The sequence below is a fragment of the Pleurodeles waltl genome, chromosome 1_2 (genome assembly GCF_031143425.1).
Source record: "Pleurodeles waltl isolate 20211129_DDA chromosome 1_2, aPleWal1.hap1.20221129, whole genome shotgun sequence".
Taxonomy (NCBI): Eukaryota; Metazoa; Chordata; class Amphibia; order Caudata; family Salamandridae; genus Pleurodeles; species Pleurodeles waltl.
In genome coordinates, this window is record NC_090437.1 from 488150811 (window position 1) to 488177702 (window position 26892).

Below are 26892 nucleotides of genomic sequence, written 5' to 3' on the forward strand. Positions count from 1 at the left end.
GGGTCACTCTGGCGATGCAGACAGGGCACAGGGAGGCTTCTCTGCCCAGCCAGCGACTGGGCAAGGAGGAGGGCCGCCAGCTGGTCACTCCTGCACCGGTAGTTGGTTTCTCTCGGGCCTGGGGGCTGCGGGTGGAGTGGTTCTTCCAGGCATCGGGTTCCTTTGTAACTGTGCAGTCGCGGTCAGGGGGAGCTTTCGGATTCTCTCTGCGGGCGTTGCTGTGGGGGTGCAGGGCAGTCGTCTAAGAGTATCCACGTCGTGGGAGTCCCCTGGGGGTCCTTGCTGCAGTGTTGTTTCTTCTGGACACGAGCCGGGGACATCGAGTGCAGAGTGTTGGGGACTCATGCTTCCGGAGTAAGGCTGGTGTCCCTTTAAAGATGGTTGTTTCTTAGTTTCTTGGACAGAGCCGCTGTCCACAAGAGTTTCTTGTTCCTTTGGGTGCAGGTCAGTCCTCTGAGTCCTCCGAGGTCGCTGGTCCCGCTGAATGCGTCGCTGTGCAGGCTCTTTGAGTCTGGAAACAGGCCGGTAGGGCTGGGGCCAAGTCAGTTGTCATCTCTGCGTGGCTTTCTGGTCAGCAGTCCATCTTCTTGTTTCAGGTTTCAGGAATCTGATTTCCTAGGTTCAGGGTCGCCCCTAAATACTCAATTTAGGGGTGTGTTTAGGTCTGGGGGGGCAGTAGCCAATGGCTACTGTCCTTGAGGGTGGCTACACCCTTTTTGTGCCTCCTCCCAGTGGGGAGAGGGGGCACATCCCTAATCCTATCGGGGGGAATCCTCCAAAACAAGATGGAGGATTTTCCAAGGTGGGGGTCTCTTCAGCTCTGGCCACGTTAGGGCTGGAACTGGCTGAGGGGTTGACGCCTTGTTTTTCTCATTATCTCCCTGGACTTGGCGCCAAAAGTGGGGTCTGTGTCCGGGGTCGGGCATCTCCACTAGCTGGAGTGCCCTGGGGCATTGTAACACAAAGCTTGAGCCTTTGAGGCTCACTGTTAGGTGTTACAGTTCCTGCAGAGGGCAGCCTTTGTTTCTGGCCCAAGAGAGCACAAAGGCTCTCACCCCAGGGGGTCAGAAACTTGTCTCAGTAGGAGGCTGGCACAGACCAGTCAGTCCTGCACTGAAGGATTGGGTAAAATACAGGGGGCATCTCTAAGATGCCCTCTTTGTGCATTTTTTAAAAATAAATCCAGCACTGGCATCAGTGTGGGTTTATTATTCTGAGAAGTTGGATACCAAACTTCCCAGACTTCAGTGTAGCCATTATGGAACTGTGGAGTTTGTTTTGACAGACTCCCAGACCATATACTTAATACGGCCACACTGTACTTACAATGTCTAAGAATAGACTTAGACACTGTAGGGGCATATTGCTCTTGCAGCTATGCCCTCACCTGTGGTATAGTGTACCCTGCCTTAGGGCTTTAAAGCCTGCTAGAAGGGTGACTTACCTATGCCACAGGCAGTATTTTGTGTGCATGGCATCCTGAGGGGGATGCCATGTCGACGTTGCCTTTTTCTCCCCACCAACACACACAATCTGCAATGGCAGTGTGCATGTGTTAGGTGAGGGGGTCCCTTAGGGTAGTACAACGCATGCAGCATCCCTTAGGGACTTTCCCTGGTCACAGGGCCCTTGGTACCACTGGTACCTGTTACAAGGGACTTATCTATATGACAGGGGTGTGCCAATTGTGGGAACAGTGGAACATTTTTAGTGAAAGAACACTGGTGCTGGGGCCTGGTTGGCAGGGTCCCAGCACACTTCTTAGTCAAGTCAGCATCAATATCAGGCAAAACGTGGGGGGATAACTACAACAGGGAGCCATTTTCATACAGTCTCCTATGTCTAACATTACTCCAGAGGCTCCTGTGTCAAATAATCGCACCATCCATGTAAGTAATGCTTCACGGATCTCTGCTTGAATCTATCTATGATTTCTTTGACTTCCTGTTGTGTATAATCTTCTAGGGAGTGCATCTCAACCCCCCTCTGGATTTTTGGGGTGCCCTGTATTTTCTGTCTAAGTATAGGCTGTGCACGAACCACTTTCTGTTCATGTGGCTCAAGCTGGCCCCCATCTTTTTTAACCAACTCATCACTGAAATCGGAAAAATCTGTGGAATCCCAGATATAAGCGTCCCACATTTCTGGATCCCAATTTAACCCTGCTTTAGCAATAGCTAAATTAACTTTCTTTTGATTGACTCAACTCCTACGTGTACGATATCTGTATTGGGCAACGCGAATGGCTGCCTTTTCAGTGACAGATTAATAAGTATCCGCTTTATCTTGCAATAACTCATTCTGACAAGACATCTTGGTTAAATTATTTTTAGCTTCAACTAGCTGCCTCTCCAATTGCTGATGTTCTTGTTCTAACTGTACATACTTTTCATGCATTTTTCTATAAGAAGATAACAGGATCCAGCCTACTCTTCCTAAAATAGAAAAATCACATCGCCGTTCTAATGGCACTTTCTGTAAACAGAGTAAAACTGCTTTTGGTTCAGCATCAATAAGATATCCGTCCCAGTCTTCACATAATCCTGCTCCATAAGACCATTCATTTGCAAGAACATCATAGGGTGCTTTTTCCCACCTTGGTATGTAATTTAGCACCTGGGAAACCACCTTTGACTTTTTGCCAAACATTTTTCACTTTAAATTTTTCACTTTGTATCCTGCCGAATATGTCAAATTGTTCTGGTTAGCTTCAAACTAAGAGGGAACAAGGCTAAAGAATGCAGCACTCTTAGTCTGAGTAATTAATTTATTAAGGCACTTCCCAGGTCTCAAACGACGGCATACAAAAATATTAACATGAGCATTTCACTTGAATGCAGCAAAACTCGTGCAGATACTAAAATAATCACAGCAGTTTAATAATATTAGGCAGAAAAGTGCAATACATCAACAGTGAATATGCACGCAGTGAATAAATATATATTCATGCACACAGCAAAGCTAGATAATTAACAATTAAAAATGCATCACCTTGGATATCGAATCCAATATCATCCTCGCCAACGTCAAGCTGTGGAACCCCTGACAGCTGAGACATGAGAAACAATCCCTAATGGGACTCTGTTTTTTTTAGCAGTGTGTCCACCCTCAAAATGAGTTCCCTCCGCCTCAGCGCCAAGCTTTCCCACCTTACATACCTTAAACAAACCCAAGAGTAAGGTTCTGGTAACCTTCCCCCTCCCTTCGAGTAAGTTGTGAAATTCAAGCGCTGGCTGTACTTGGTCTTTGTTGAAAATACACGAGAACTGGCTAGATCCGAATGTGCATTCGAGACGTACCTTTCTCTGTTATATACATTCTCATCCTGGTACACTCTTATCACCTCTGCATCCCCCATGATATGTTCCCTTCTCTGGTGAGAAGAGCGAAAACATGTTCAATGTAGAAAAGAAGCTGTGTGTGGAAAAAAATACCTGCGCTAGCGTTGTGACGACTTTTGAAGCTAAGCGAAGCACAAAATGGAGTCAGTGGTCAAGAAGGGATCAGTGGTTAAATATATATAGCATTACAAACATCCATCTTGGATTTCCTTGTGGCACCTCTGTCCACCAAGTAGTTAGCCTCAAATCTTCTGAACTGCATTTGTATGGGCTACATTTTTAGTCCCCCTTAGCCCTGGGTCAGGCTTTAGATCCAACACCTCCTGGCCTTCCTAATACCCAGTTGCCTTAGCTTTCGGACCGTTGCACTTCTTCATCAGCGCTTGGCTGCCCTGAGGTTTTCCTTTGCTTGCCTTATGTATTGCACCATCAACTTCCTGTGGCCAACCCTATAGTCCACCACATCCTTCTGTGGAGACTCTGAGGTTTTTTCCCATCCTTCTTTGACTATGGTGAGTGGACTCTGCACTGTGTGGCGATACAAAAGCTAAAAGGGACTGAACCCTACCCCCTTCTACAGAATCTCTTGCTAGACAAATAAGAGACATGGCAGGAGAAGATCCCACTTCCTCCTGGCGGTTTCTAGCAGAGTTTCAATCATGTTCTTCAGTTTCTTTGAAAACTGCCCCACCAAGCCATTTATTTTGTGGGTGGTAAGTTGTGTAGAAGTGGTATGTCATATCTGTTTGCTCCCACATCTGTCTCATATAGAAGGAAATGAAGTTGGTTCCTGGTCAGAAATCACCATCCTTGGAAATTCAACCCCAGAAAAGATGCCCAGTAGAGCTCCTGCTACCACCCATGCAGTTAAATTCCTCAATACCTTCTGGGTACCTGGTGGCATGATTTTCTACAATTAAGATATATTTGTTGCCTGATTGAAGGGAGGGTCAAATGCATCAATTATATCAATTCCCACCTGCTCAACTGGAACATCTAAAACTAGTAAAGGTACTAATGGTGCATTTTCCTCCTTCCTTTCTTACCACTCATCCGGCAAGCAGGACAGGTTCTACAGAACCTTTCTGTGTCTCTGATTATCCCTGGCTAGAAGAATGGAAGATCTAAATTATCCTGGGTTTTCACAATCTACAAGTGTCCCGCTAAGTGCACTTCTTGAGCCAGTGACAACAGGAAATTCCTGTGCACTACTGAAACATCTAGCCCATTGCAAGTTCCAGGCTTAGGATTCACCAGCTCACTATATGTGCCCCTTTAAGGCAGCTGTCTTAGACATCTCATTCAAGGTCTGCGCCTTAACTTTAAAGTCCATAACCTGGCCTGAACTGGATGTAGTCACTTATCCCAGATGGAGATGTTTTTGCTGCCACCCTAGGCTTCTCTCTTTCAAGGGATATCCTTTCTCTCTCCAGCTATTTCCTTTCCCTTCTGTTTCTCCTCCCACTCTCTCTGTTTCTCCTTCCTATGTCTTTGTTTCTTTCTGTTTCTCTTCACTCTATTTCTATTCCATAGCCCATTCTCCCGGTCTCTCCCATCTCCTCTCCTCTTGTTCCGTGTGAACTAGTCCTAACTTCTCCCTCTTGAGCTCCCTGACCTTCTCCTCTTCCTCAACCTTAGCTATCTAAAGCTTAGAGTCTCTGCTGGTCTCAACCCACCAAAGGGATTTACTCCTGGAATTGGTGGCAGTGGTGCCCTAGAAATTTGAGGTGGTGCATTCACCTAGGACTTTCTAGAAACTAAAGGTGATGAGTGTCTTAGTGAAACTCTTGAAAGTGCATTAAGCAACACACACTGCATGTGTCTGGGCTAGATCTGTCCCAAGGGAATCATAGAGCCTGATACCACAGCACTCTCTTCTTTGGTTCCTAACTTGGTTCCCTCCCCAGAGTCAACTGCAGCCTCATTCCTTTCGCCCAGTGTCTCAAACTGGCCTAATTAGCAAGGTCCTCTCTGTCCCTACTCCTCATCCACTCTCTGCCCCTACATAAATCTTTCATCTGATCTAATGACATAATGCAAAGGTCTATTCCCAACCCAGGTTTTTCATTGTCTACGTGCCCCGACTTAGTGCGTAAAAACTGGACTTATTGTGTTAATGGTGCATATCGGAAACGGCGGTGCCACACCTGTATACAAGGCTCCTAAAAGTTAGGCATCCCACTGCTGACCCCAATTGTCGGTACCCTGTTTAAAGGCTCACAAATCTGAATACGTTCAGCAGCAGCAATAAATGATTGTTCAGTCAAATACATGCTTTTATTAAACAAGCATTGACAAAGCGAGTAAGTTTCGCCTATGCAAGAGCTATTGGATTTTCCAATGTGTTTTAGCCATGTTGTGCACCAGCCTGTCTGCTGATCAGTTTGGCTAAAAGTTAGTGGCATAGAGGGGAGTTGTGTAGAGGGTCGTAGAGTGTCATATATTGGAGTCGAATAGTGTGGAGTCATGTAGAGCGGCATATACTGGAGTGGCACAGAGTAGAGTGTACAGGTGTAGAGTGCTCTGACATAGAATGTTGCAGAGTATAGTGGTGCAGAGTGCAGTGGCATTGAATTCAGTGGCATAAAAAGCAACATTCTAGAATGCAGTGGCATAGATTAGGGTGGTGCATAGTAGAGTGGAGTGGTGCGGTGTGTAGTTCAGTGCAGTCCTTAAAAATTCATAAAATTGTGACTAGATATGCATGACGAGTAACTTGAATAATCTACTCGACCTAACTGTAATGTACTTGACCCGTAAACAGGTCTCAAATTGTGTGATCATAGGAAAATATTTTATTTTACAGAGGTGCCTTTTCCTTCTCAGATATGAGTGCACTTTTAAATTTGTGAGTTCACTATTTCTGCTGTCCAAACAAACCTCTTTTTTTGATTAAATAGATTAAATGTTTACTCCATGTATAATAAGAATCTAGCTCACATATAGGAGGATCCATGTGATCCATGACTTGTCTCTTAGTTTACAAATAGCACTGCAGTCTGGCAGGAATGTTTCCCAGTTTATGTTTAAACACTCACTTTTAATAAATATATTACTAAATCATGATGTTATAGCACACTGTCATTTACAGATAGTAAATTTCCAAGAAATGTCCAAAACCTCCCCACTAACTTGCAGCTTTACTGATGAAACTAATGTAACTAATGTAGTCTATTAACAATAATCTGTAAAAACTGGGTTCCAGAAAACATATTTACCATTTGCACATCACCAAGTAAGCTGTTCTGATTTGTTTTCATCCTATTAAAATAATTTTTCATCACACTGAAGAACTAAAATGGTATTTGACAGCTACAAATTTATATTTTGAAATATTTGTAGAAAGGACTTAGTTATTTAAATGTTGTGTGTTAGGATAAAGGCTGACACTGTACATCCTTTCATTTCACAATTGTTAACACAGGTCAGGCAGTTCACCTTATAAAATCCTGGAACTCTGCATTCAGAATGAAAAAAGACAAACTGACTTTTGATCTCTGTCTCCGTACACAGAACAAATGTTAAAAGAACAAGATTCAAAGGGGTCTTTATCTGCATTCATTTTCTCACTGAACAGAACATCTTTTCTTTGCCAACTCGCCAGAAGGGGCGAGTAGGTCCTAAAAATAGCTCAACCTGATCAAATATGGCTCGCCTTAGCGAGTAGATTTTTCGAGGCTTGGAGTGACTGAGTGCAGTGGCATAGAGTATATTTGAGTGGTATAGAGTAGCATAGAGTGCCGTAGTGGTGCCGAGTAGAGTAGCATAGAGTGCTAGAGAGGAGTAGGGTGAAGTGGACTAGTGCAAAGTAGAGTGGCGTAGTGTTCAGTGGTAGAGAGTGCATTGTTTCAGAGTAGAGTGTCAGAGTGCAGTGGTGTAGAGTACCATGATGCCAAGTAGAGTGCAGTGACATGAATTGCAGTTGTGTAGAATGAACTGGCAAAGAATGCACGGGTTAAGTGTAGAGTGGTGTAGAGTGCAGCGGCGTAGAGTAGATTGTTTCACGGTAAGGTAGAGTGGTTAATGGTAGAGTGCAGTTGACACAGAGTTTAATGGCGTAGTGCAATGGCATAGAGTGCAGTGGGGTAGAGTAGAATAGAGTGGCATACAGTGGATTGGCCTATAGTGCAGGGGCATGGAGTTGAGTGTTACAGAGTAAAGCGCACTTGCATAGAGTGTATTGGTGTAGAGTGCAGTGGCATTGAGTGCAGTGTTGCAGAGTGGTGTAGAGTGCAGTGGCATAGAGTGGAGTTGTGCAGAATAGACTGGTGTGGTGTAGAGTGCAGTGGCAAATAGTGCAGGGGTGCAGAGTAGAGTGGCAAAGTGTGCACTGGCCTAGAGTAGAGTGGGACAGGGTAGAGTAGAGAGGCGAGAAGAGAGGCGTGGAGTATAGTCCAGTGGTGCAAAGTAGAGTACAGTGGATTGGCGTAGATTGGAGTATGCAGGGTGTGGTAGGGCACTGTCATTACAGACAACACATTTTCAATTGAAATGTCAATTACATTTACACACACACCTATAGTTCTACTGATAAAACTATACAGTGCACAAACAAGGTGCGTAAATTTCATCACCTACTGTAAAGATTTTTGTTGATTGTATTAAAGTATTTCTTTCGAACACACACTTCAGAAATAACAAAAAATGTGCTTCATCTGCATTCCTAATTTTGATATATTCTGAAATACTTGCACTGTTCATTTAAATGTTTTTGTGTAATAGAAAAGAACCTCTTTCCTACCCCCAGTATCCTGCAAGATTGGCACATAAATCCTCTCACTTTGAAGTCAGATAAAGAAAAGTAAGCAAGTATCCTTGGAAGACCGCGCCTGACATTTGACCTGTCTTTGAATGCACAGCAAATGTGACAAGAAAAGAACAAGGTTTAAAGGCCTGCTTACAGAAAAGGTGTTTGTGGAAGAATACAGTAAACATGGTTTAGGCAACAGGAGGGATGAACTGCACCTGGAGAGCCTAAAGCAAATAAAAAACCAGCAAATGGAAAGCCAAAAAATGTGAATTACAAACCACAATGCCAATGGTAATCAGCAGGTGGAGTGCATTCCTAGTTCAAGTTTCTGAAAGACCCCAAGGTGTCTATAGCAAATCAGACAGCTTTGCTGTCTTGTAGGCTGCGACCTAAAAAGGAGTATTTTTATACAAACACAAACTAACATATGACCTTCACAAACAATACATACAGTCTCCTGCAGTCAAGGCTTTAGTCCCACTCCCCCTCTCGCTAGCAGTAGTTGTTTTTCCACATTCACTATAGCAGACATTCAGGTTGATTCCCCACTAGTAGTCAGCCTTTTAGGAGATCCACTCTGACTTCATTAAAATCAAAAGTGTTCCAGCGCAGAAGGGCTATATGTCAAGTAAATTCTCTCTGGGCAGTCTGGCCAGTCCATCTGTCTTACCTGCACCTGGAGAATCTGAGATACCGGAGTTTCTGAGCTCGCCCCCTTTGTGGGCATAGAAGCTGCAGCAACTGTCTCTGGTAAGTCCCTCACACAAAGCCCAGTACGGGAAGTGTTTGGGTGTCCTCAAGTACCTCACAAGCAGTCCTCTGGAGTCAGCGGCTGGAGTGGTCCTTGATGCTCCTTCGATGCTTGGTAAGTTTCTTGGTACTCTCCCTAGAGGTGGGGGGGTCAGTTGTGGCTCACCTAGTGCTAGTCCTTGGTTCTGACTTGGGTCCACTGTGGTCACAGTGGCAGCCTCCTCCTCACAACAATGGTCTCGACCAGGCCATGCTTTCTGCGTTGTCACAGTGTGCCCCCTGGCATGTGGAGTCACCAGTTTCACTCTGTACATGGGCTATGGCCTGATCATCACAGCAGCAGTCTTAACAGTGGCTCCACCAGGCATATGGTGTCATCGATTTAGCTCCACACACTGGCTACAGCCGAATCGGCAAAGCAGCAATCTTAACAGCGGCCCCACCTGGCATACAGCGTCACGGACTTGGCTCCATACACAGGCTACGGCCCAATTGGCACGGCAGCACTTCTTCATGGCGGCCCCACCTGGCATATGGGGTCTCTAACTTAGCTCTGCACAAGGGCTGTGGCCAGATCGGCAAGGCAGCACTCTTCATAATGGCCCCACTTAGCATATGGGTTGCCCTCTTATAACCTGCACATGGGCATTGACCTGAGGGGTGGGGCAATGGTCGCTGCTCATCTCATCGTTGCCCTCCTCAGGGGTCGCTGACTTTTCCCTGCACACAGACAACAACTCCATTGGTGTAGCAGCCACCTCCTTACACCTCACTATAGGAATCTAGTTAATAGGATCCCCCACTGGACCTCTCTTCCTCCAACGCTCTTCCGTTCCTTACTGGGCCTCAGTCCTAGTCTTAGATTCTCTTAGTCCCAACTCCTCTTGAGATGTGCCCAGGTCCATTCCCAGTGACCTCTGTGAATCAGAGAGCACCCTTTGAAGCGGAATGCAGCAATCCACAAATCTGTCTGGGGGGATTCCTCTACCTCCGCATGTTCCTCCCGTTAGCCCTGGGTCTCCCAGAATGGAACCCAGAATCCTCCATGTTTTGTACCATTCACAGGCACACAAACACCCAGCACATGTATAACACACGCACGCCACGCAGCATTGCACATGTATAACACACATGTGCTGCGCAGCATGGCACACCCAAACCAACGTAGACCAAAGCTGAGTTAAGCATACAGCAGGGGAACTTTAAATAAGTGAGCCTGTAGTCCTCACTTCAGTGACACTGGTAAAATTGCTTATTCACGCCTACTTATCACTACTTGGTATGCTGCCACCACCGCACTCCTGGTGCTTAACTCCTGGAAAGTTGGGTGGCCTTTCACAACTGTGAGAATAGTGCTTTGGTCGCCGTCCTGGTCCATGACAACAAAAATCAGCATCAGGGATCCTGACATCCTTACATTTGGGGCACTAAGGACAGGGGGTGCATGTCCATCAACATGCAAGGGATTTTTCTTTCCCAACATGTACTACTGCTGACATCCCAAGCCCCAGCATCAATAACAAATGAGCATAAAAAGCTTGTTACCCAAGCATATACCAGGAGGTGTAACACCACACTCTGAAGCAAACAAGGAAAAAATCCAACCTTGACCAATAGGAATCCTCCCAGCTAGACAAACAATCTCGCAAAGAGAGAGGTGGCCGAACAGGGTATAGTTTAGAAGTGCCCAATTGGGTAAAGTGGGCAAAGCCACACTGTGGAAGTATGACTAGGCAGTGGAAAAACATCAGTAGATCACAGTGTGGCAGTATTAAGCTAAAGGTGCTTCAGGTTACACAGAAAAGAGGACCATGCAGCCGTACTCTCTAACTAGCTGCACTGCTGATTGCTAGTGCAGATTGGGCACACTGCAGCAGGTAACATCTGGACTCTCATAGTTGTCATTCAGGCATTGTTGCTAAGATGGATGTTGTGGTCCCTACCAGTCTGATCCCTTTTTCTGTAAGTGTGGTGAACGTGTGCTCGACCGAATTTGACAGCAAGTTTCAGGTCAGTGAAAAAGTGGGGTATGCCATTTATCATAATCTGAAGTTTGGCAGTGTATATTATGTGTGGAAGATCACGGCCTACATGAGGGAGCGTTTGTCAGGAACAGTCTCTACGGGCCTCCTGCACCACCATTGGTAAAGTCTGGATATATGGGGATCCGATTTCGAATGTTCCAATTCCTGCTTCTTTGTAGTCAGCCTCAAGAAAATATAATGGTCTCTATTATTTACCAGGCATGCTATCACTGGACATGCTGGTACAGTGGGGGAGGCCGAGGCCGAGGCCCTATGGGTTGATGCACCAACTCTACAGAGAACAAGAGCTTTTGTGTAGGATTCGATCTTGTTCATGGCAGTTGCCTAGAGAAGGCCCATAATGCAAATATTGTTGCGCCTAGAGCACACCTTAAGGTCCTCATTTTTAATTTTAATGACCTCTAGGACCTTCTTCATCTTGAGATGTGGCTCACTGTGCGTTAAGGTGTGGTATCCTCTGATTCAGAGACGGTGCTTTTTGAGTTGACGATTCTCTCATCGTACTTGTTCAGTCTCTCCTTCATATGATCAAGTTTGGTGGAGAGTGTCGATTTTGGACTTGATAGTGTGGAGACTTTGTTTCATGCCCACCAGCAGGCCGCCAATGTCTTGGTCAGTGAAGCAGTCGCCAGAGGCACCCTCAAGGGGGTCCTCCCGGCAGCAGCAATTGCCCGATGCCCCGGTGGATTTCTTACTTTTAAAGGGCAGCCTGGACTGTTGATGAGCTTGTCTCCTCATAGTCACCTAAGCGGACAGGCTCAGACGAACCAGGCTATGGTGCCCAAGTAAGGGGAGCAGGCCCCACAGGCAAAGGCCTGGCTGTTAGCCAGAGCAAACGACAGTCCAGTGGAGATAACCAGTCCCGCCTCACCATGGGTAGCAGAGGGCTGAGGGCATGAGCAGACTGGGAGTGTGAGCAAAACTTGGGCTAGGACAGCCGTGGGCAACACATATGTCTCCCTGCTCGTTGCAACCACCAGCAGGGCCTGATATTAATACTATACAACAGTTCCACCCACTGGACCCCCATCCCCCCACGTGTGTTAGTTATGCACACACATCAGTAACCAATAACGGGCTTCCCCTGCAAGGGAGGTTCTTCTGTGGGCACCTCTCTGGGGTCAGCACGGCACAAGCCAGTACTGCTGCAAGCACCCAATGACTTTATGGGGGTGCAAGGGACATCCACAGTGCCCCCGGCCAGTCCAGCAGTTCAGAACTCACCTCGCTGCTCCCCTGGCAACGATCATATGGCCAAGAGGTAGTGGCGGTGTTCTGGTCCATCAGTGCTCCGCAGGGGCCCCAACTCCTCAGCATTCTCTTGGCCGATCATACAGGCTGTCAGAACTGCAGCATCCAGCCCACCCAAAAAGCCATCGAGCCACGGCCGCCGCCTCATCCACAGGACTCCCGGGGCCAGTCGCGGCTCAGACGGTCAGAAGGGTCAGGGTGGCACGTGAGTGGGGTGTGTGTAGAGTGGACGACAAACAATAAATACATTTTAAAAAATTACCTGACGCGCCGCTTCTGCGTCGATCCTTGATCCTAATCACAACAGGCACAGGCCCCCAGCCTGCCCTGCTGCCAATCCTAATGCTGATTTTCAAGCGGAGGCGCCGCCGCTGCTGGGCTCCTCTGATGCCACCACTGCACTGGGCCAGACCAAAAGGCCCCTAACACTGCCCTTCCCCAGCGCCACCTCTGCAGGCCGCATCTTCTCATGAATAGGCCCGGTCTGCAGCCATTGATCTTTCCACGTTTTAGCTGCACCTCCGATGCAGGACAAACTGCTGTCAGGAAGTTATGCCCACTGCACATCCTTTCAGACTGTGTTGCAGAGGGGATCGAATGGTCCTTCGGGATACGGATTAATGTCGGAGTAATGAGCTAGCCTGCAGTGCCTCGCCAGAAGGCGGCCATCTTGCTAGCCTGGCTCTCTGGCACCCTCATCTGAATGGGGCCTGAACTTTGATGACCGTTACTACTGTGATGTCTTTCTTTTCTTCCCAGTGTATTTAGTTGTTGTCACTTTGGCGGTACATTTGTACATCGGGCAGTGCCTTGTCACTTCACCAAAATAATTCTGCACATCTTTGTGATACTTTTTTTTTTTTTATGTAAATTAGACTCGTGCTCTTTCAGTTTTTCAGCTTAGATGTATTGTTATTTCTTTGGCTCATACGGAACATTTAATGTGATGTTTATTTGTTCCCCTCTAGTGTTGACTTTTTTTTTAATTATCCTGCAAGAACAAATTCATCCTCTACTTCTAATTGTGCTGCACTTCTGGTGTAGCCGGTTCAGCTTTTTAAGAATTAAAACCTATAAACTCTTTGAGCAGGACTCAACCTCCGGGCGACAGAACAGAAAAACTCTTCTGTAGAAATATTAGGTCCGTTTAGTGTTCCCGATCATGACTTCCACTGCGACATCCTCAATTTTGCTCTGCGTTATGCTGGTCAGCCGTTCGGCCTGCGGAGTCGACAAATACCCGGTGAAATAACATCCTGCCAAAATCACTAAATACTCGGAATAGCATCCTCTCCTCATCACGACAGTAGTGCTGATTGCTAAATTCAAATTATTAAAACATCATGACTAGGCACTCTGTCCTGATAATTAAGATCACATGACAGCGTGCCCTAATCACTAAAAATTTTGGCCTGGCAATTTACACTAATCCCTAAACGCCAAAGGTAAGTAAGTAGTAATGTATTGTATACAGTTAATTAAAACCATTACAAATTTAGGATCAAAGTAGTGCCAATTACAAACATAAAAAAGTAATAAATATTAGTATAAAACAATGTGATGTTCCATTTCAAAAGCTATAAGGTAGCTACAATATCTTTTGCTAGATTTTTTTATTTTTTTTTGCAAAGTGCAAACACCAAAGGCTTGGTGGCCTATCCGAAATAAAGATCATAGCATAACCCGTGGTCCAACCATCAAATACCGTGGGATCAGATCATGCACTTATTCATAACACTAAGGTGTGGTATTCTGTCCGAATCAAAAATGTCATTACAATATAAGCATTCTTAATCACAAAACCTCATGGCTTAGTGTTTCTTAACCATTTAATGATTTGTTAGCCCAGCCTGTTACTTTATACTGCAACTGTCACTATAACAATCGTCAGTTCCACATTGAGTTGTTACTATGATCCTCTCATTCAGCACCTTTTTTGTAATGTTCAGGGTAGTAACTTCCTTATTGTCAACCTTCTTCGATTCACCGTATCCAGTTTTTCCCCAGTGCCTGGACATTTTAAAGTATGCCACCAATTAGTGTATTGAATGCCGACATACAGGAGGCACATGAGAGGGCACAGGGACCCTCATGTACATTATTCTTCAGCACGTATTGCATCCTCTGCTATTCTGCTTGAGATTCTGATGGGTTATCTTGCCCCCCACTTAAGGAAAAATACCCAACTCCCCCCCCGCCCGCCTTTCATTGTGTGCCTTGGTTGATTTCAGGCCCTGGGTGATGCTTTGCTCTATCAGTCCAAGAACCAACACTGCAGGGATTACTTTATATGAAGAAACTATAGTTATTTCAGAGCGCGTTGCCTGCTAAAGTAATAACCTGCAGCAGGAGTTCCGCAAGGGCTGAGAAAATATGTGAGTGCATTAAAACTGCTGGCAGTTAGTGATATTTGTGGCCTGTATTCATTGGTGGATTGGTTCCTGCTGGTGTTTGCATTATCAGCCTTGGAGCAAGTTGGATTTTTCAATTCACTGCTGTCACTTCTCTGGATGATTTCATGCCTGCGGTGGTCCATCTTGATGATGTTTTTGTCGTGGTAGCGAAATCACTGGTCTTCAGCAATGTCACAAGTTGACACAGCTTAAAATTCTGGCATTTTAGGTGTTTTCCGTTTTGTTAAAAGGATCTTGTGGTGGTGGATCTGTGCGCAGAGAGCTGCTTTGAGTTTACTTCTGTCGGCCTCCAAGGCTAATACCCACTTAATCTCTCGTTCTTAAGAAGTATTTTTTGGGTGTTGAGTGAAGGGAAGGTGTTTGCTCCAAGTAAGCTGTCACTTGCAGTATCTGATAAAGTACTGATGGCTGGGGTACTAAGACGTTATTACAATTTAATTTTACTTGCTGATGGCTGCGTGGAATATGTTTTGTGTTAGATGTTCGATAAAAGCACTGTGTTAAATGTGTCTTGCAGGAGGAGACGCAGGAACCTATGAGTACATTCCATTAACACCGATACATATTTTGCGGTTTGCCACCACACTTCTCGTATATAATCATCTTGGTGCTCGGTACATTCACCGAAACAGGACATTTGAAAATTAGCTTCAGGGTGGAGTAAAAAACATTATTTTCTTTTGGAAGTCTAGTTATCAGCCAGTGCCTTTCTTTTGATAGGTTTTCTTAAAAAACATACGACTCTGTTTTACTCACGTTATTTAGATGCGCCCAAGTCATTACGTTTCAGGTTCATCAGTCAGTTTTTTAAGCGTTATATTGGACGATAAATATTGGAACTTGTAAGTAAAGTCAATGACAGTCATTTTCAATACTATCCGTTATTGAAAAAGTCTATGTTGAATAAAGGGACCTACACTTAGCATTGCCAATTCTGTGCATCAGTTACTGTACCTGAAGCTCGCCATTACTCGGTCTGTGTACCAAAATGCTCACTATTGCTTGATCTTTGTGCCAGATCTCACCATTGCTGAGTCTCTGTACCAAATAGCTCACCGTTGCTCATTCTCTGCATCAAATGCTCGCCATTGCTCAACCTCTGTATCAAGTGCTTGCCATTTCACAGACTGCATCAAATTCACACCATTGCTGTGACTGTACGAAAAGCTCGCCATGGCTCGGTCTGTTCACCAAAGTGCTCACTGTTGCTTGATCTCTGTACCAAATCTCACCATTGCTCAGCCTGTTCCTCAAAGCTCCAGCCGTTGTGCACAGCTAATCATTACCCAACCTCTGCACCAACCTAATCGCAAATCTTACCACTTGCTTAGCCTGTCCACCAAAAGCTGCCTTGGCGTACGATCTGCACGAAAACTGATCGACCCTTCAATAGGAGAGGATGTGGCGAAACGGCCAGGGCTGCCAACTATGACGTCGAGGAACCAGGTTCGAATCTCGGCGTCGGCTAAACATCCCGTGATTCTGGGCAAATCGCGCAATCTCCCCATGCCTACCAAAAATGAATGTGTCCTTCTGTAATGTAACTGGTGCTCACATAAAGCGCTCCGATACCTTGGGTTCCAGATCGCGCTATAAATACCAAAGCCAGAGCTCGCCAATGCCTAACTCTGCACCAAACCTCCCCTCCCACTTGTTCAGACTCTGTATGACATATCACCATTGTCTCTTCACTAAAACAATTGAGCAATTATCCATTCCCCTCAGTCTTTTATCTGCAGTGCACAGTGTAGCACCTGGACACACAACTGAAATATTTGTAATGGCTTATTTGAGTTGAAATTTCTCTTCACTTCGGTTTCATTGCTGAACACAGGTTTTGCTTATGGTACGATATGACACTTAATGTCGGGATCACGTACAATACTAATATACCACAACGTTTTGTATTTTTTAAATAGTGTTTCTTCATCATTTACGTTTTTATTGGGGTTACATATTCAGTGTCATGCAACAAAAGTTTGTTTTTGCGCTTTGTTTACGATTATAAAAAGTATATGTATGGCACAAACGTTATCAATGCATCACACGATGTGATCTCCAGTTAGCTAATTAAATATGCAAATTGATTTTCCTTGAGTGCTTTTATAGTGTCAATGTGAAAGGTATTCATGAGTATTAGGATGAATGGAAATTGAGGGATGCAAGTGCAGACTGCACTCTGAGGGAGAGTGATACATTTATACCTTTCACTCTTGGCACACAGACATAAACAGTTTGTGATTTCCTATTTAGCAACACCTATCAACATTGTGTGCGTTTTGTTACATGTTGTGATTACCCTCACGTGATCGGTGTCGGTACGAGCTGAAAGATTCATTTCTGTAGTTTACTTTGCAAGTGCAGGTAACCAGTTTACCCTTTAAGGTAGAAAACTTTTGTTTGGAGTTGCTGCATAATGGAAGAGTTTCACTTTCTGCCTCCATGAAATCCCTTAATCGTCTAGTACCAGGGCATGTATGCCAAATGTTTCTGGGTAGTTGTGCATAGAGGAACTGCTTTACATGCATATCTTTGAAAATAGGAAAAAAAATTGACATAGGTTTCACAAAACTCCGCAGAAGTAAGCATGCAAATCTACACGAGGCACATAATTCCAAGTGTTGGCTACTGCCATACAGATTAGTTGTTGGGTGAAAATTAACAGATATACTGTACTGAAAATGTGCATTAATACCTTTTCGCTTTTGTGTGCGCCCCTCTCCCCAGAGAAACATATTTTTCCTGGAGGAAATTTTTTTCCCAATAAAATAAGTTAATTGTTTCCCAAGTTTTACATTCCTTTTAAACACTTACTCAACTTTTTATTGGGAATGTAATTTCATGATTTCAGGGCTAAATAGGGTGGAAGAATAACAGAGGATGTATGTGAAAGCAAACAATTATAACTTTGTGGGTGTTCTTTACCCTCCTAATGAGCAACCCGTACTCCCCTGAAACACCCAAGGCGCCCCCTCTAACCTTAAACTCACAACTATGGACAATCCACTATTCTGTGGACATTAGTTGGCTGTGAGTTCATTTTCAGCTTCAAATATCGTTAGATACTAATTCGGGTTCTCTGCCATTTTCGTGCCTCAGGTGGGTTTTATGTGCACCCATGCTGAACGTCTGTGAATAAACCTCCGTGTATAAAGTTATAAAAATTGCACCCCTAACCATACCATTTTTATATTCCCTCAGAGAGGCTGGTGGTGGTTGCAGAACACTATGAAAAGAGTCTCGAGGATTTACTGCGTGAAATGCAACCAGTGAGGTATGTGATCTGGAGCAATGCCACCAATGTTTTGCCAACTTCTTTGTGAGTAGTTGTTCCATTGCAGCTCCCGTAGTTCTACTAATATGAACGTTTTTTAGGTCCTGCCTACCAGACAACCCAAACTACCTAGTTGTAAATGACCTATTTTTAAGTGGCAGTAGGCTTACTCCCCGCCCACTGGTTACCATTGGTTGGCTTTATTTTCACTTTTATTTGTTTGCAGTTTATAAAATGGCTTTCTTTGAATAACCTTGTTTATCTTGTGATTGCTCCTCTGCTGGAGAATAGCCATAATTTTGCTTGGCCGACTTGTATCTTTCCATTGCTCACTTTTGGGAAAGTCTTTTTTTCTTTCTTTTGTTAACACCTCCACAAGAGTGCATGTGTTTTCCAGCTCTATCCCTCTTGTGCTTTCCCACTGAGGTACCCTCTGCTCCTTGTTTCTCTCCACTTTGTGTGCTTCTATACCAGCAAGACACTACATGCTCTGTTGCTCTCTTTCTCTTTTTCTCTTCTGCTTCTCCCTCTGCAAAACATCCCAAGCAAGCTCCATGTTGCTCTCACTCACTTGCTTTCCCTCCTCATGTTGCTTGCTCTTTCATGTTTACGCTGTCAACTGTTCTTAAATTTTGTGAAACTAAAGTTTTGCATGTTAAGTCACGTTGTAGAATAGTGATCATGTTGATATACAAAGGTAGGTCTAAAAAGAGGATACATTAAAGTGTCAGGCTCACAATGATGTGAGGAGAGAACAACTCTCCTCCCCAAATGCCGTTGTCACTCTATGGAATATGTGCAGCTTTGGTTAGCTTTATAATATTGGACCTTGCCCTGCTCCCTCTTTCAGTCTATGTAATGTAGGAATGTTGATGAATTTTAAACAACTGTCCATTGAAGCACAGATGTCAAAAGTGGCATTCTCATTTTTTTTTTCTTTTTCTTCAGCTTAAAGTTTTACGCTGTATTTTGCAATATATTGAAGAAAAAAAAACCTTGTGTGCCTGTCAAAAATGCCATTGTCCAATGTCGATTAGACTGCAACAATGTCATCTGTCCGGTGGCTCCAAAAAAAAAATGGCATCTCCTTCAGTCAATCTTAAACACAGCGGCTAGACTTATTTGTAAAATGTTAAAACATCACCATGTTTCACCTACATTAAAATAAATATACTGGCTGCCCCTCTCCTAAGCACAATAGTTTGCAAGTCTGTGGTTAGTCAGGATAAGACACGTTACCAAGATACTCCTTGCTTCAACATTCAGTGTACCTCAACTGGTACATCGTTTGTGATCTCCCTTTTCATTTTTGTTAGATGTACTGAAAGTTAGAACTGTAATGTATGACGATCATGCTTTCTCTACAGCCGCAGCCAAAACAAGAAATTATCTCACAATATTTCTGCTGGAAAAGTTATTACTACTCCTATTTAGAAAGCTTTTCGAGGCATATTTGTTTAGTAGGTAAGAAACAAGGTGGAGTATGGCTTCCTTAAGCTGCAATAAACTTCAGTGTACATGCGCTACATATATAATAATTAACTAAATTTAACGTGTAATCTCATGCGAAGCGCCTTCTTCATTCCGTTACGAATTTGCTATCACTACTGAAAAGTATTGTTGCTTTGCCTTTTAAAAAAATACTTCAAATATATATTTGCCCCGCGTAGCCCTTATAACAACTCTTTTAAGTCAGATGGATCAGTTTTGTTGGGCCACCTGTGCCAGTTGGCGAAGTACAGCGTCGAACATTGATCTCAGCAGCTTCATTGGAAGTCACGTTGAGAGTCCATTGAAGACATGAGTTTTTTTTTTATCTCTGTCTGCAAAAACATGTGAATTTATTTTTTCACCAAAATGTTTGAGTTTTAAGCCTTGCTGTACTTATCGCTGTGTTCTAGCCCCGCTATTCACAGGTGCTCTAGGGACCACACTAAATAAGACCAACGCATACCCCCTCCACCCAAAAGGGCAATATAAGATCCCAATTCTACAATACGCACATGATCTAGCAATTTCAGACTGCACAAAAATAGGATTACAACGTTCTGTCGTCGAGCTGCACAAATACAATGCGATTAACAAACTGGAGGTAAAACAAAAGTAATGGTATTTGGGAAACTATAGGGGAAATCCAAGAAAAAAATGAAACGTAGCCTAGGAAGATTGATTACTTATAAACAACAGAGGGTAACCCATAAACCCAAAGGGCTGGGTGGAGAATAAACAATACATACAACAGTGCCCTTAAAAGGAAAGGCCAACAGAGTTATCTATACAACATAGAGCAACATAGGTGAAAAATTATTTATTCATATAAATATATATTCTCATTCATGTACTTATATATCTAATAAACATCTTAAGATATTCATCCTTTATGGACAACCCATCTAATAAACAGCACATACAAAAGACGGATCATTACAAATGGTACTGCACAAGATCTTCAACAGCCCACTTAACAATTGGACAAGATACTTGAACAAAGCTAGTGCTGATCTAGGGCTGAATTTAGATTCTCTCAGCGCAAGTACCCTTTCATATACAGCTTTGAAGAAACCCTGTATTATGCCAACTTTTGAAGTTCCACAGTACTATCTGAAAGAAGCACTGAGCCAGGCCTGCAGGAGAAATATAGTGCTCATCGGGTTTTTATTATTAACAATTGATAAACTACGATCAAACAGAAGTAATAGACAGAGTATCATTCCAAACTGCTGATTTAGCACATACAACTAAGAATCATTTACACATTTATTACTATGCTTGCTGGAATTTTGGACTGTCTGAGGCACCTTTTTCATACCTATCTTTTTAACATATGGAACACATGCTTGTAGTAAGAAGCACTATCATTATGTTTAGACTCAACAGATATTACAGTCCTCTCGTCATATGGGACATTTTTTAACATAATGTTGAAAGCTTTAAAGCCTGGAATCCATCAAAGCAGTCTTGATAACTCTGTTATTTTAAAGATTTTATACTGAACAGCCAGAAGTTAGCAGAACGGCTGTGCAGCGACCATGCAGTACTGGCAAAGATGGGACATGAAGATAAATTTAAGACGAACTAGAGATGCAGAATTGTAAATCTTGAACTATTCATGTGATTTTTTTTTGTGTGTGTATATTTGTAATGATTTTAATTACTCATATGCAATAAAATTACTTCACTCACTCAATGCCGACTGTTGTAATGCAGTCATATATGCTGTGTTGTTTCTCATCAGTGTAGGAAAGTACCATCTTGCCTGGCATGTTACCCCCATATTTCACTGTATATATGTTGTTTTAGTTGTATGTGTCACTGGGACTCTGCCAGCCAGGGCCCCAGTGCTCATAAGTGTGCCCTGTATGTGTTACCTGTGTTATGACTAACTGTCTCACTGAGGCTGTGCTAATCAGAACCTCAGTGGTTATGCTCTCTCACTTCTTTCCAAATTGTCACTAACAGGCTAGTGACCAATTTTACCAATTTACATTGGCATACTGGAACACCCTTATAATTCCCTAGTATATGGTACTGAGGTACCCAGGGTATTGGGGTTCCAGGAGATCCCTATGGGCTGCAGCATTTCTTTTGCCACCCATAGGGAGCTCTGACAATTCTTACACAGGCCTGCCACTGCAGCCTTAGTGAAATAACGTCCACGTTATTTCACAGCCATTTTACACTGCACTTAAGTAACTTATAAGTCACCTATATGTCTAACCTTTACCTGGTAAAGGTTGGGTGCTAAGTTACTTAGTGTGTGGGCACCCTGGCACTAGCCAAGGTGCCCCCACATGGTTCAGGGCCAATTCCCCGGAATTTGTGAGTGCGGGGACACCATTACACGCGTGCACTACATATAGGTCACTACCTATGTGTAGCTTCACAATGGTAACTCCAAATATGGCCATGTAACATGTCTAAGATCATGGAATTGCCCCACCAATGCCATCCTGGTATTGGGGAGACAATCTCATGATTCCCCGGGTCTCTAGCACAGACCCGGGTACTGCTAAACTGCCTTTCCCGGGGTTTCACTGCAGCTGCTGCTGCTGCCAACCCCTCAGACAGGTTTCTGCCCTCCGGGGGTCCAGCCAGGCTTGGCCCAGGAAGGCAGAACAAAGGACTTCCTCAGAGAGAGGGTGTTACACCCTCTCCCTTTGGAATAAGGTGTCAGGGCTGGGGAGGAGTAGCCTCCCCCAGCCTCTGGAAATGCTTTGATGGGCACAGATGGTGCCCATCTCTGCATAAGCCAGTCTACACCGGTTCAGGGATCCCTCAGCCCTGCTCTGGCGCGAAACTGGACAAAGGAAAGGGGAGTGACCACTCCCCTGACCTGCACCTCCCCTGGGAGGTGCCCAGAGCTCCTCCAGTGTGATCCAGACCTCTGCCATCTTGCAAACAGAGGTGCTGCTGGCACACTGGACTGCTCTGAGTGGCCAGGGCCAGCAGGTGACGTCAGTGACACCTTCTGATAGGCTCCTTCAGGTGTTGCTAGCCTATCCTCTCTCCTAGGTAGCCAAACCTCCTTTTCTGGCTATTTAGGGTCTCTGCTTTGGGGAATTCCTTAGATAACGAATGCAAGAGCTCATCAGAGTTCCTCTGCATCTCTCTTTTCACCTTCTGCCAAGGAATCGACTGCTGACCGCGCTGGAAGCCTGCAAAACTGCAACAAAGTAGCAAAGACGACTACTGCGACACTGTAACGCTGATCTTGCCGCCTTCTCGACTGTTTTCCTGGTGGTGCATGCTGTGGGGGTAGTCTGCCTCCTCTCTGCACTAGAAGCTCCGAAGAAATCTCCCGTGGGTCGACGGAATCTTCCCCCTGCAACCGCAGGCACCAAAGAACTGCATCACCGGTCCTCTGGGTCTCCTCTCAGCACGACGAGGGAGGTCCCTTGAACTCGGCAACTCTGTCCAAGTGACTCCCACAGTCCAGTGACTCTTCAGTCCAAGTTTGGTGGAGGTAAGTCCTTGCCTCCCCACGCCAGACTGCATTGCTGGGAACACCGTGTTTTTCAGCTACTCCGGCTCCTGTGCACTCACTGAGGATTTCCTTCGTGCACAGCCAAGCCTGGGTCCCCGTCTCTCTAACCTGCATTGCACGACCTCCTGAGTTGTCCTCCGTCGGCATGGGACTCTCTTGTGCAACTTCGGGTGAGCACCGATTCACTCCACTTCGTAGTGCCTGTTCCGGCACTTCTGCGGGTGCTGCTTGCTTCTGAGTGGGCTCTTTGTCTTGCTGGACGCCCCCTCTGTCTCCTCACGCAATTGGTGACATCCTGGTCCCTCCTGGGCCACAGCAGCATCCAAAAACCCTAACTGCGACCCTTGCAGCTAGCAAGGCTTGTTTGCGGTCTTTCTGCGGGGAAAACACTTCTGCACGACTCTTCACGACGTGGGACATCCATCCTCCAAAGGGGAGGTTTCTAGCCCTTGTCGTTCGTGCAGAATCCTCAGCTTCTACCATCCGGTGGCAGCTTCTTTGCACCCACAGCTGGCATTTCCTGGGCATCTGCCCACTCCCGACTTGATCGTGACTTTTGGACTTGGTCCCCTTGTTCCACAGGTACTCTTGTCTGGAAATCCATAGTTGTTGCATTGCTGGTGTTGGTCTTTCCTGCAGAATTCCCCTATCACGACTTCTGTGCTCTTTGGGGAACTTAGGTGCACTTTGCACCCACTTTTCAGGGTCTTGGGGTGGGCTATTTTTCTAACCCTCACTGTTTTCTTACAGTCCCAGTGATCCTCTACAAGGTCACATAGGTTTGGGGTCCATTCGTGGTTCGCATTCCACTTCTAGAGTATATGGTTTGTGTTGCCCCTATCCCTATGTGCCCCCATTGCATTCTATTGTGACTATACATTGTTTGCACTGTTTTCTACTGCTATTACTGCATATTTTGGTATTGTGTACATATATCTTGTGTATATTTGCTATCCTCATACTGAGGGTACTCACTGAGATACTTTTGGCATATTGTCATAAAAATAAAGTACCTTTATTTTTAGTATAGCTGTGTATTGTGTTTTCTTATAATATTGTGCATATGACACTAGTGGTACTGTAGGAGCTTCACTCGTCTCCTAGTTCAGCCTAAGCTGCTCTGCTAAGCTACCTTTTCTATCAGCCTAAGCTGCTAAACACCCCTCTACACTAATAAGGGATACCTGGGCCTGGTGCAAGGTGTAAGTACCCCTAGGTACTCACTACAATCCAGTCCAGCCTCCTACAATCAGTGGTTAAGCTACATCACCCAACACTGAAAGAAATGCCCTGGCTCCCCCCTCTAAGCCTGTATAATCAGCAAAAACATTTGGCAGCACCCCGAATATCCATCTCAGACAGACATTGCCAGGCCAGAGTGGAAGAAATGTAGTAAAAGATCTTAAGGTATTCTGCATCCCCTATGCTCCAGCATATGGATCAACATTATAATTGCACCTACTCTTCTGTTCTGCAAATCATAAAGGATTTGAACCCCGTCCCCCTTTTCAAAGAGCATGTCCTCCAAAGACAATATGAAGCCACGTATTCCTGGCCACTATGCAACAGAATTGTATCCAAGGGTACATACTCAATTTTAAGCAATCTGTTGCTCTATAACAATGTTCACCATATAAAGTACCAGATTCATACATACCCCTCCATAAGCCACTCTCCCGGAAAGTGGCAAAGTAACATCACAAAGCAAAAACCTTCCTGTTCCTCCTCACATCAAGATAGCATGGAAAGAAAAACAGAAGAAGGTCCAGGGAGCACTCTTTTTTTTTCCAACCTATTCTAGTGTGACAGAAATGACTCCAAAGGAGGTACCTCTTTCCCCCTGATGGAGCATGAAGGCGTCGGCATTTCATAAAGCTATATAACAAATTTCTGCTGCCTCTCCACCTGCTGGCAAGTCCACAAGTGCTACTATCGCATCACCTGTGCTGTCAATACCTGTAACCTTGCTGCAATGTCAGCAGATGTGGCCATAAACACTGCGTTACTTTGACTCAAGGCTGAAAGTGATAGAAGAACGTTTGCCTGATGTAGTGTGCAGTTACTCCTAATATAACATCCACAGGATAAGTAATCTTGAATCAGTCTGCCTTTATTAAATAAGTTGTAGGCAGAAGAAACTCCATCCGCACCAGCCTACAGCTTTCCCTGCTCAACTGACTCCCATGGAACTGGGAGAGCATTCCAGAAGAACCAAAGAGAGCCACAGCAGGAGGGGAAAACAGACCATACCAAATAACATAAAATCTACAACAAAGATGAAGCTTTACGTAAACCTTCAGAAAAGATAACTAACATAAATATACAAGCTAGAAATATTATATACACAAATGTATATATTGAATATACTACACCTGAGTCAACATTGACTTTGAAGTTTGCACCTATGGCACCCTTTCTGAATATGATACCATCAATGTTGATTAAGATGCAAGAAGGATTTGATATTGCCCTCTACCTGAAAAACCTTTAGTTATATCCATAATAAGATGCATGAGATGCTGAAGGTCCCTATTCCGGAGTCTTACTCAAGGCTTCATGGTCACTTCAGGTCAGACAAGAAACTTTGGGATTCCAAGAAACTCCTCATAAGAGGAGATGAGCATCTCTTCAATATGAGGGTTCAGGAATTACTCCTCTTAAATTATGTTGTTTAAAGGGATCCAATTCGATTGATTCAAAAGAAAAAATTTACTATACTACAGAGTATTTGTTCATGCGCATTTTGTTCAATTCATCATTGTTTTTATTGCAGTAGACTGATTCATAAAACTCATTACCTTTTCCTTAGTGAATACATGTACTTTCCATTTGGATTTTGCAATCACAACGTTGCGTTATAACAAATTTGCTTCATCAGGATTACTGTACGTTCATTTTTACATGTTTACATTTTTTATAAACTAGAAAACAAAGGGTAGCCTTTATTTTTCTACCATATTCTATCATCCACTTGTCCATATAGTTCACACAAATAAAAAACATGCCATTGTGTAGCTTTCACCTCCATTATGAAATTTCGTTCTATTGCTTCAACAGTCCTTAAAAAAGACAGACGCCTTCAGTACATTGCGCCTTATGTAACGTATTTGTATTCATCCTCGTTTCCATATTTATTTCCACTTATTTTCTGCATTAAACGCCTTTGCCAATGCTGAGTATCATCCTCTGTGTATAACGACCACATGTTAATGGCTTCCGTTCCTATCTTTTCATAGTTGACTGTTAATTCTTGTTCTGCCAGCTCTGAAACTGAAGCCATGCACTACTGTTTAATTTTCTTCCAATACATTTATGCATCAGTGTTGCCCGTAATTATTTTTGAGTGATAATTGCAGCTAAACCTTTGTGAAGTAGTTTTTCTTCCATTATGTTCAGTATTCGTCTGTTAAAGCATTTTCAATCATTCCCACTGAATCTCCAACAAATTATATTTTCCATTTCATTAAAACCCTTTGTTGCCATAGTTCTAAATTTAATGCAATATGTTACGTGGTTGAACAATAAGCACTTGAGGTGTCCGTCTGGGCTGTGGGCGGGGAAGTGTGGCGTGCCGTGGTAGGTGAGAAACAGGAGTGGCAGGAGAAAGGTCCCTCATCCGCTTGGTGTCAGGCTGAGGTTTTTCCAGGGTTGATGGTGTGCAGAATGCTGGTGTCGTACCGGTGGTTGGTGTGGAAACCAGTGTCTGTGGCACTGGGCATAGTCCAGGCACGGACGGGCGCAAATAGGTTTGCCTTTGGAAAAAAAGAGACAAAGAGACAGGAAGAAAAAGGATGACAGAAAGCAAACAGACACTCACAGACATGTACAAATGGCACTAGGCCACCAGGGATGAGGCACAAGCGGGTGCCTGCAGATGGGCCCTGAACAGAGTCAAGCAGGCTCTCAGTCTGATCAGCAGCAAAAGCAACAGGTGGAGCTGCACAGAGGGGAGCGAGCAGACGCTGACCAGGAGGTGGTCAGCTGTTTTGATACTACTCTTCCTTTTCAAAAGCCCCCTGCCTCTGTAGTCTGTGGTGGTAAAAACCCAGTGAAACTTCACTCTCACCTGCTCTTAAGACATGG

The 26892-nt window shown here is 44.4% G+C and overlaps 1 protein-coding gene across 2 annotated transcripts in view; it reads left to right on the forward strand.

Annotated features, from left to right (window-relative positions):
- Positions 1–26892, forward strand: part of TBCK (TBC1 domain containing kinase) — a 1319282-nt gene that overhangs the window by 104230 nt on the left and 1188160 nt on the right. For both annotated transcript variants that reach the window (XM_069241253.1, XM_069241261.1), the window contains exon 3: positions 17753–17825. In XM_069241253.1, coding sequence (XP_069097354.1) covers positions 17753–17825 — 73 coding nt within the window. The remainder of the gene's footprint in view (positions 1–17752; positions 17826–26892) is intronic.